We start from the raw sequence: 11044 nt of genomic DNA, 5'->3' as shown, positions 1-11044 counted from the left end.
TTTCTGTTTTTGGGAAAGAAGAGGCTATATCAGAATACTTGACCCTGATACTAGGTTACAAAGGATACCTGTTTACATCCTATTTGGCACTGTCCAGCATTCCATCTTCCCCTTCCTTGATTTCAAGATACCAGGTACCTCAGGGGATAAAAAGGACCTGGGTCTACCTGATTACCCCACCTTTAAAAGGTCACACTACTCAGCAGCTTAGACAAAACTCTTTATTTTACACATCCCTTAGCAGTCCTTCCACGACCAGCAGCCTAGGGGCCTCCACCTGAAAATAAAGTCAGTGTAAGGTACTAGGACTTTTCTACTAAAGTTCCAGCTCATAGCATCTACCACTGTGATCCCAACCACCACCAGCCTTTTGATTTTACTTATTTAGGACCCTCTTTGGGTCTGGCCTAAAACCAAGCCTATTTTGAGAGTCCCAGGACTACCCCCCCTTGGTGCTAACTATCTGTTGACCTTGCCCTCCTAGCTTGAACCACCAACAGCCTTCCCGAGCTCTCCCACACATTGTCTGGGGCTCTGGATAAAGTCACCTCTTTCTGGGGCTCAGTTTCCTCCACTGTAGCATGACAGAACTGAGTTGAGGCTGCAGATTCAAGGGGCATTGTTAGGGCTGTCAGACTTGACCTGTTCCTTAAGACAGTTCTGGAGATCAGGCTGTCCCCCAAGTCCCTTGCCCTCTCTGGGCCTCAGTACCCTATTCTGTCAAAAGGCGCTTTGGGGGACTGTGTGGTAGGATGGATGGGGTTCGGAAGAGGCCCTGGCCAGGGCTGGGCTCGATCATCGGCACACCTGGTCCCCCTTCCCCGGCTGCTGGGGCGGCTCGGCGGCACTCACCGGTCGGTCTCACCGCAGCCTCCGGGCCTCACGCTCCGACTCCAGCAGGGTGAGCACGTCCCCCTCCCGCACGGGGCCCTTCACGTTGCGGATGATGGAGCGGCTCGTGTCGTCCATGAACTCCACGCGCACCTAGACAGGGGGCAGAGCGGCCTCAGGGGCGCCGGGCGGAGGAGGGGCCGGGGCCGAGGCAGGGGGCGCAAGGAGGGGAGGGGGCGCTCGGGCGTGGACTTACCTGGGTGCACTGGCCCTGAGAACCGGTCCTGCCCAGCACCTTGGTGACCTGGGGACGGACGGCGGAGAGCGTGAGGCCGGGCCATCCACCCGCTCCTCCCTCCCTCCTTCCCAGGCGCGGGAGCGACTCGGGCTCGTAGCCCCTCGCTGGAACCCAGGCAGCCGCCCCTTGCAGCTCCCTTCCTCCGCCCCGAGCCCCGGTCCCGGCCTCTGCTCCTCACCCGAGCCAGCTTGATGGGTTGCACGCGGCCTGTGTCCATGATGGCGGCTGCAACAGAAGATGGGAAAGACGAGAGAGAGTCACGTGCCCCTGGCGCCTACTTTATAGGCTTCCTCAAGTCCCGCCTCCGGCGCTCGCGAGACCACGGCGCTCGCGTTCCCTCCCTCCCTTCCCAGCAGCCTTTGCGGCTGCAGTTGTTGCCCTTCAGCCCAGATGCAATATGGCGTCGGCCACTGGCTTCATCCGGTGGCTCCGGAATACCGCCTCCGGGGTGCGGCGACGACCCTAGGGACGAGGGCACGATATAATGACGCTGGGGACGGAGACCTGACGGACTGACATCCCCGTGTTCCTCCTGTGTATCCCCTGCCCCCCATCTCGCTCTTTACCTGTACCTGCCTGCTCTGGCCTATAACCCCGCCCCCTGTCTCACCTGTGGCTCTCCCGCTGCAGCCCAACCTCTAACCTTGTCCCCAAACTCTCCTCCTGCACCCCCGTTCCTGCCGCTGCCTCTGGCCCCGCTCCTCGCCCGGGACCCTTGTTTCTGTCCTCGTTCTCAGCAGCCCAATGTCCAACCCTAAGTCCTTGTCACCCGTACCTTTGACCCCATGTCCTACACCCCTGTCCCTGTCTGCAGTCCCTGTCTCTGACCCCTCTGTCCATCCCTCACTTCTGACCCTGAACCTCGGCACCCTTTGGTCTTTTGTCACTGGTCCCACCTCCGACCTCATGATTATATCCCTTCATCTTTGACTCTGTACTTACCCCAAACTCTGTCCTCCACTTCCCCTCTGACACCTTCCTTTACCCTCTCTAGTGCATCCATCCCTGTTCTAGGCTCCTTGCATCCTGTCTCTGTTCCACCACTGTTCCTGCTCTCCATACCCTCCCTCCTGTATACTCCACTTCTCCCTATGCCTAGGAATATGCTTATTCCTCCTAGGGCTTTTCCCCTCAGATTTACCATAAACTCCAACCCTGCCCTTCTCTCTTGCCCTTTCTCTTAGCTGTAACCTCCTTCTCCTTTTCTCTTGGGTATGACCTCATCCCGATCTCTACCTTCTAACCTATGGTGTACACCTGCCTCTTGAGATACTTCATCTCTTGCTCTTGGGTGTACCTCTATTCTCATTACCTCCTCTTACCCTGGGATATGCCCTCGACTAAACCCGCCTGGCACACCGAAGCTATATATTCTTTGTTCTTATCCTGTGGTCACTACTGTTTTCTCCTCATTTTCTTTTCTTCACAGCATAATCTCCAAGCAAAATTGCAGTTACGTTACCAGGAGATATCTAAGAGGTGAGCAGGTTTACTACTGTCTCTTCCAATGTCCATCACTTCCTTCTTTGTCTAGCTGTGAGGTCAGCAATTTTTGTAGCTCTGTCAGGAAATTTGCCTAAGGTTTAGACAGGAGAGGAAAGGAAGAAAAGTGGGAGGGAAGAAGGGAGAACAAAAAAGAAAGGGATAATAATGATGATTCCATACCCCCCCATTACTATTTTCTGTATGCCTTTATTTTATTTTTTGTCTTATTTTATCCAGATGGCTCTGGGAAGGAGACAGGACAGGGTGAGAAAATGAAGACTCAGAGCTAAGATAACTTATCCAAGAAGGAGCCAGAATTCATAAACTAGCTTATTAGTTACAACAAAACTAACTTACTCTGAAATATGAAATTGGCTTATTCAGGCTTAAACTAAGCTCCTTGAAGGCAGGGACTGTCTTTTGCCTCTTTTGTAATCTTAGTGTTAGCACATAGTAGGTGCTTAATAAATGTTTATTGTTTGATTAATTCTACTAGCTGCCTCTTGGGAAGAGGCTTGGTAGATTCTAGGAATTTGGTGACAGTAGACATGCAGGTCAGGCTTGAGGGCTTACATCTTTGAAATAGGATGCTAATATACTTTTGTTGGGAATTCTTATATCCAGCCCTCACTTTTGGGTTTCTGAATTCCTACCTTTAATTTGAAATGAAAAATAAAAACTAGCTCACAACTTCTTATTTCTTAAAATTTTTTAGAATGTTCTATGTGTGCTTTGAGGGTAACTTTTATGAAAATGTTAGAAAGGAAAGCAATTTTTCATAGATTTTCTATAGAGAATGCTATATAAACTCCTACATTTAGAGGTGAAAATTATCTCAGAGCCTCTAGTCCTCACTTTACACGTGAGGAAATGGCAATTTCGGAATGAGAACTGACTTGTCCAAGGTTATACTGGCAGTAAGCCTCAGGGATGGGATTTGACCTCAAAGCTACTACTCTTTCTACATTTCACTCTGCTTTTGCACCTTCATGGTTGCTTCGTTGACTGAGAGATGAAGAGAATACAAGATCTTTGTCTTTGTGTGTTGGTTACAAAAAAGCATTTGTCTTGGTAAAACAAAACACAGCCTCAAATATTCTTTTAGTAAGGTGTTTCCTATTTTTATATTATTTATATAGTAATAGAAGATTCCTTCATGGATAACTTGATGTTCAAAAGAAAAAATGAAAATATCAAGATGCAGTTTAATGTCCCAGTTGAAGCTCCTGGCTATAGGGTAGGAGAGGATGCCTCATTATAGTAAAAAAGGCTTTGTATTTTTCATGAGAAGACTTGGGTTTGAATCTTGACTACTTTTCACTTGTATGATGTTAGGCGTCATTCACTCCCTGAGGCGAAGGTCTTCTTAAAGTCTTCCCTCAAGCAGAAAACTGGGAAAGAATTTTTACAACCAGTGTCTCTGATAAAGGCCTCTTTTCTAAAATACATAGGGAACTAAGTCAAATTTATAAGAATACAAGTCATTCCCCAGTTGATAAATGGTCAAAGGATATGAACAGGCAGTTCTCAGATGAAGAAACTAAAGCTACCTATAATCATATGAACAAATGTTCTAAATCACTATTGATTAGAGATGCAAATCAAAAGGACTCTGAGGTGCCACATCACACCTATCAGATTGGCTAACAAGACAAAACAGGACATGATAAATGTTGGAGAAGATGCAGGAAAATTGGAACACTAATACAATGTTGGTGGAGTTGTAAAATGATCCAACCATTCTGGAGAGCAATTTGAGGCTATGCCCAAAGGGCTATAAAAATGTGCATACCCTTTGACCCAGCAATAGCACTTTTAGGGCTGTATCCCAAAGAGATCATAAAAATGAGAAAAGGACCCACATGGACAAAAAATATTTATAGCAGCTCTTTTTGTGTTGGCAGTGAATTGGAAATTGAGGGGATACCCATCAATTGGGGAATGGCTGAACAAGTTGTTGTATATGAATGTAGTGGAAAACTCTTGTGCTGTAAGAAATGATGAGCAGGCAGAATTCAGAAAAACTTGGAAAGACTTGTATGAACTGATGCAGTGAAAGGAGCAGAACCAGGAGAACATTGTACACAGTGACAGCCACATTGTGCGATGACTGACTTTGATAGACTTGTCTCTTCACAACAACTGAAGAATCTAAGACAATTACAAAAAGGTTCATGATGGACATTGCTGTCCACATTCAGAGAAAGAACCATGGAGTCTGAATGCAGAGGGAAGCAGACTCCTCGCTCTCCTTTTCCTTTGTTTTGTTTTATTGCTTCATTCTTGTGGTTCCTCCCATTAGTTCTCATTGTTCTTACATCTTGACTAATGGGAAAACATGCTTCGCATGAATGTATATGTAGAGCCTTTATCAGATTGTACGTCATCTGGGGTGTGGGGAGGATTCAAAACTCAAAATCTTATGGAAGTGAATGTTGAAAACTAAAAATAAATAAATTAAAAATAAAAAAAATAATAATAAAGTCTTCCCCCAAGGAAGCTGCTTAGAGGTGGCAAAGTGGATAGAATGTTAGACCTAGAGCTAGGAAGACTTGAGTTCAAATCCAGCCTCATGCATTAGCTTTGTGAAAAGTCACTTAACTTCTGTGCCTCATTTTCCTCAGCTGTAAAATGAGGATGACAATAATAGCACCTGCTTGACAGTTATTTTAAGCACCAAATAAGATATTCGTAAAGCTCTTTGCAAATCTTAAAACATTATATAAATGCCAGCTATTATTAAATCCTTAAGTCAGAAAGTTGTGAATTCAAATTCTACCTCAGACACTTGCTAGCTGTATGACCCAGGACAAGTCACTTCACCTCTGTCTGTTTAGTTTCCTGATCTGTAAGGTGAGAGTTCTTATGAAATCACATGATATTTGTAAAAGCCCTTTGCAAGCTTTAAAGCACTATGTAAATGCTAGCTATCATCATCATCATCATTATTATTATTATAAGAGGAGACTCATTGGGAAAATGAAGAAGCTGGGCTGGGTCATGTCTAAGGTCCTCCCAGCTCTAAATTGTAAGCCATTTTGTAGTTAGTAGATAAGGCTATAAATGCTATGAAAGCTTTTGTTCATTCTTTTCATTTCCTGTCCATCATGGTCACACCAAGAACACTGGAGTAAGAATTAGGAGTTAAGCCTTGTTATTGCAACTGAAGTCATCTGGGTCTCAGTTTCTCTATCTGGAAAATGGGGATAATAATTCTTATCCAGAAGGATCAAATGAGATCCTGTACTTAGAAGCAAATTAATTCATAAAATCCTCAATGGAGAGAAAATATGGGACCCTTGCCAAAGAACCTGATTTCCTGGGCCAGCGACAGTGCATGGGATTTAAGGTCTGGGGTACTGTGTGCTCTTCTGGGCAACACATTTTAGGCAGAATGTTGGCAAAGTAGAGGAAGTACAGGGCCTGGGACTGGAGACTGCTGTATGAAGGGACATGGGAAGAGCTGGGCGTGTTTGATTTGGAAAAAATGTGGAGAATGAGGGACAAGTCTTGTTTGGTTTGGCTTCAGAGAGCTGAATTTGGGTTAGTGGGGAGGGAGCTACAGAGGCAGATCTGGGGCTCAGCATGAAAGGACTTCTTGGTACTTAACGCTACCTCGGAAGACTGGAGGCCTTCACAGGTTCCTCCCAAACTGAAATTCTGTGATTCTGCCTCTGTAAACCTTTCCAGATAAAAGAAAGCTCAGCTCAGCTGCTCAGCCGCAAGAATAATGAAGAACACGATTTCGCTGTGCGGTGGGTCAGCTCCACTTCTTTGTTTTGTCCTGGATATCTGTCAGGCACTCCAAGGCACCTAGGCAGCACGTTGGATAGAGTCTGGACTTGAAGTCAGGAAGACTGAGTTCTAATTTGGCCTTACCTGCTTCATGACTCTGGGCAAAAAAAACCTCAGTTTGCCTCAGTCTTCTTATTGTAAAATGGGGATGGTAATGGTACCTACCAACCAGGGTTGTTGTGAGGATAAAATGAGATAACATATAGATGCTTTAGCATAATGCCCAGCATATAGTAGATAATAAATACTTATTAAAGGAGGCAGCTAGGTGGTACAGTGGATAGAGCACCGGCCCTGGATTCAGGAGGACCTGAGTTCAAATCTGGCCTCAGACACATAACACTTACTAGCTGTGTGACCCTGGGCAAGTCACTTAATCCCCATTGCCCAACCAAAAAAAAAACAAACAAAAAAATGCTTATTAAAATTTAAAAAGTGTAGAGGCATAGGGTGGACATTGACAGATGCATGTGAGAGCTGTTGCTAGCAGATTATCACTGACAATTCAAATGTATTATTTTCTTTAGAACTCAGCCACCTCCTAAGCTGCCAGTGGGCCCTAGCCATAAGTTTTCAAACAATTACTATTGTACTCGTGACGGACGTCGACAAGCCTCTCCTCCTTCAATCATAATGTCTACTGTGAAAGTTTTGGAGTCTGGTCTTCCTGGTAAGAGGTAAGTCTTCTCTGAGGGAGACTCAGGGTCCCTGCAGGACTAGATGACCCTGCCCAGATTCTTTTCTCCTTGGCTCATATTTACCCATTGCTTTAAGATTGGCAAAGTCTTTAATCCTCACAACCCTGGGAGAAAGGTGTCCTAGATGAGGACAGTGAGGGTCATCAAGGTGGAGGTACCCAGAGTTACCCAGGGTGGAGGTGGGTGGGATTCCAGCATTCTGTCCATTATGTTGTACTACCTTATCCTATCCTAGATTTCGTGTGTATGAACCTAAATTTGCCAACTCCCTTCCTGATTTTAAAAACTTTTGTAATTTAACACTGTCTGACCTCACCAACCACTCTCTGACCTCATTCATCTTTCAGGCAGACTGTTTTTTTTTTTCATCTTTTCTCCTCACTTTGGTTCATGCTCTTGTTCACCAGTATCATACTGCACAAGTATCAATTAAAGAAACTGGAGTGTTTAGCTTGGACCCAAGAAGATTTAGAAGGGCCTTGATGGTTGTCTTAAGGATTGCAGAAGCTGTCCTGTGATAGCCTGGGTCATATTCTGCTTGGCCCCACAGGGCAAAACTGGGGACGTGGGTTAGAAAGTGGTGAGAGGCAGATTCAGCCTAAATGCCGAGAAGAATTTCTGAACCATGACAGCTGTTTTAAAGTGTAATGGACTGTCTGGGAGTCAGGCCCTTCCCTCATTACAGTCTTGAGGGAGAGCTGGAGTCATTGCTTCTCTGGATATCCTTGTTCTGGCATGGGTTGGCCGAGAAGCTCTCTGGGGTCATTTCTAACTCTGAGATTCTGGAGATACTAGTTTGGTTTTTTTCCATTTCATAGAGCACCTCATAGTTTTCAAAGTCCTTTTACCCCTTATTTGATCCTGTAATAACTATCTGATGACTTGAATCCTCACAGTGACTCTGAGGTTGGTGAGTAGGCATTATTCCCAATTTACTGGGGAGAAAGTGGGCTTAGAGTGAGGCAGTAACCTAGTGAAGTTCACTGACCTCCTTGCTGTTCTACATATAAGACTCTCCCATCCTGAGACTCTCTAAAGTTAGACCAGGAGAGAGGGAGAAGTGCTCTTGGTAAGTTATTGGAAGAGCCAGGGCTCTTCACTTCTATTCTAGTGCTTTTTCCAGTGTATTCCACCATCCCTCAAGGGAGGTTGTAGTACTGAGCCCTGCAGATCCTGTTTTTTCTTTAAGCAGCTGAACTAGAATCATTCTGTAGGTGGAAGGATGCCTGTAATGAAAATGACCAGCCTGTAGCTGGGAAGAAGCACCATGGGGCTGACAGGTCCTGGTTTTTCAGACCTTCCACAATGTAACCCCATCCTACTTCAACCTTTTTTATTAACCATTTTGTAACAATCCACAACCTAGATCATATTTTTAAAATAGGAAAATTGATTCTTCTTTTTACACAGGTTGGAGTATAGCAGCTTGTAGAGGTATCAGGTCACATAGTTGTTAGATACTAGCTCTTCTACCATGCTCAGCCACCTCATTTATACCTGTTTATGAAAGTAGAAACTACACCCCACTCTCACCCCATTCCCCCAGTTTCTAAGATCTCTGAAGACAAGGACAATATTTGTCTGATTTAGACTTTAGATCTCTATTAGCATTGATCAGTTTTCTTCACACAGGAAGGTTATAGTACAAGTATGTTGAATTAAATTTAGTGATTATACTTCCTGTTCTAGAAATGGAAATCTCACAAGCTGCTTGTCTCCTGACCCAAATATGGTGTCTCTTGTGTGCAGTCTTTTTAAAATCTTTTATAAATTAGGCCCTCCCTAAAACTGTCTTCTTTCCCTAGCTCAAATGAAGCTATGACAACTTCTGGAAAAAAGCCAATGATACCAGGATCCCCCTTGAAAAAGTGGGAACTGTCAAAGGATGAACCGTATTTGTGAAATGGACATGGGAAGATGTACATACAGATGCTGAGAGATTGTGTTTTTAGGGGACTGACTTGAAGGCACGAGCTCAGCTCCAAAGGCATCAAGGAGAATCATACAGTGAACGTTATACCATGATATTTTATCTTGGGGTAGGGGAGAAACATATATCCTAATACATAATAAATACACTGACCTCCAGTATTTTTTGCATTTTTACTTGATTCATTTGAATTGCTTGTATTCCAGTGTAGAGACACAGATTGTTAACTATTCTCTGGGAACTGTCATCTCTGAAATTTGTGGATCCTAGAATAGGATAGCTAGGCAGCACAGCAGACAGAGTGTGGGACTTGGAGTAAGAACACTTGAGTTGAATTCTGGCCTCAGAAACTCCTAGCTGTGTTACCTTGGGCAAGTCATTTAACTTCTCCCAGCATCAGTTTCCTTATCTGTATGATGGGGATAATAGCAACACCCACCTCTGGGGTTGTGGTGATGTTCAAATGAGATAATAGTTGTAAAGCACTTTGCAAACCTTAAAGCATGATATCAATGTTAGCTGTCATTATGTCAGAGCTAGGGAGAAGAGAGCATCTAGTTCAAATGAAGTTATTTTACAGATGGAGAAACTGAGATGTAGGCAAAGAGAAAGAGCTGCCCAAAGTCTTCCCCTCATTCTGAAGTGTCAGTAGCATAACCAGGACTAGAGCCCAGGTTTCCTGACTCCTAATCTAGAGCTTTTTTCACCACATCTCGTTGCCTGCTTTTAATATGAGTCAGTGGTGGACATGTAAGAAAATCCTCCTCCTCATCATCATAGGTAATGCTTCTCTGGGGCTTGCAAAATACATCTCTCTCTCTCTCTCTCTCTCTCTCTCTCTCTCTCTCTCTCTCTCTCTCTCTCTCTCTCTCCCTCTCTCTCTCTCTCTCTCTCTCTCTCTCTCTCTCTCTCTCTCTCTCTCTCTCTCTCTCTCTCTCTCTCTCTCTCTCTCTCTCTCTCTCTCCCCCTCCCTCTTTCTCCCTCTCTCCCTCTCCTCACCTCATTCCCATTAGATGGACAATACTGAAGATTTTTACATGTGAGCAAAGAGATCATCTCACAACAAGGTTAGGTGACTTGTCTGAAAGCCATTATTACTAAGTAAGTGATAAAGCTGGCCATGGCATCCAGATTTCTTGACCCTAAGTGATACAGCTTAACAACATTTCTGGTACCCTCAGAACCAAATCCAAATGACTTTTTGATTCTTACATCATTCCTTAAATCCTTCCTTTCCTTTTGGGATGGGGTAGGGGGGTGTTGTGTGTGTGTGTACTAGCACTATGACTGTGGGCAAATAAATTACTTAACCTCTTTGGGCCCCAGGGAACTCTAATTGAAGAATATTGATAAATTTGCATTGGTAGAGGGAGTTCCTATGCCACTAACATGACAAGTTCAGACTAAAAAAATAAATGCTAATAGATATTTGTTGAATTGTGTTGCAAGCTGGAGCATATTCAGACTATAGCTATAGGGGAGGCTTGTGGGAATTCAAAAAAATCACACAAAGAGCAGTTGAAGGTCCTGCACTATTTAACCTAAAGAGAAGACTTCTGGTATGTGTGAGTACTGTCTTCACATCCTGAAGAGCTGTCATAGAAAAGAGGGAGCAGATTTATTCCTTGGGCCCAGAGGGCAGAACTAGGAATGGTGGAAAGCTATGGGGCATCGAAGTACATCTCACTATAAAGAGCTGTTGAGAAATTAGATAAGCTGTCTCACAAAGTGGAGGAGAGGTCACCATCTCTGGAGGTTGTCAAGCAGAGCCTGGGGTGGCCACTTGTGGGAGCTGCCATGTACATGGCTGAACTGAACAACTAGTACTCAAACTTTCTGGAGTATGAGGACCCTATTTTAATGTAAAAAGTTTGAAGACTCATACATGATAGTAACTGCACAGTTAGTAGCTATGCTGTTAATATTCATTGACTAAATGTCTAGTATATGTATGGTAATGTGACAGGTGCTGGGGGTACAAAGACAAAAGGACAATCAGTGTCTGTC

At 44.5% G+C, this 11044-nt stretch overlaps 2 protein-coding genes across 3 annotated transcripts; one reads left to right on the top strand and one right to left on the bottom strand.

The window, feature by feature from the left end:
- Positions 1-207: 207 nt before the first annotated feature.
- On the bottom strand, positions 208-1418 carry RPS28 (ribosomal protein S28). 2 transcript variants are annotated; one of them, XR_003567509.1, is made up of 5 exons: positions 1308-1418; positions 1088-1135; positions 853-984; positions 549-601; positions 208-277 (listed from the first exon to the last, which is right to left on the bottom strand). XR_003567509.1 is itself a non-coding variant. In XM_027844146.1 (4 exons), exons 1-3 carry the CDS (start codon positions 1344-1346, stop codon positions 862-864), a joined length of 210 nt encoding a protein of 69 aa, XP_027699947.1. In that variant the 5' UTR covers positions 1347-1418; the 3' UTR covers positions 208-277; positions 853-861. The 2 variants fall into 2 exon arrangements, 1 of the variants encoding a protein (XP_027699947.1); XM_027844146.1 differs by lacking the exon at positions 549-601.
- A 52-nt stretch (positions 1419-1470) lies between these two features.
- NDUFA7 (NADH:ubiquinone oxidoreductase subunit A7) lies at positions 1471-9198 on the top strand. The gene is made up of 4 exons (XM_027844145.1): positions 1471-1577; positions 2559-2608; positions 6937-7086; positions 8913-9198. Exons 1-4 carry the CDS (start codon positions 1527-1529, stop codon positions 9007-9009), a joined length of 348 nt encoding a protein of 115 aa, XP_027699946.1. The 5' UTR covers positions 1471-1526; the 3' UTR covers positions 9010-9198.
- The last annotated feature ends 1846 nt before the right edge of the window (positions 9199-11044 follow it).

Source organism: Vombatus ursinus, unplaced genomic scaffold (assembly GCF_900497805.2).
Source record: "Vombatus ursinus unplaced genomic scaffold, bare-nosed wombat genome assembly UNPS02014935.1, whole genome shotgun sequence".
NCBI classification, from domain to species: domain Eukaryota; kingdom Metazoa; phylum Chordata; class Mammalia; order Diprotodontia; family Vombatidae; genus Vombatus; species Vombatus ursinus.
Note: the sequence above shows the minus strand (reverse complement) of the source record. Positions and strands in the feature narration are given on the sequence as shown.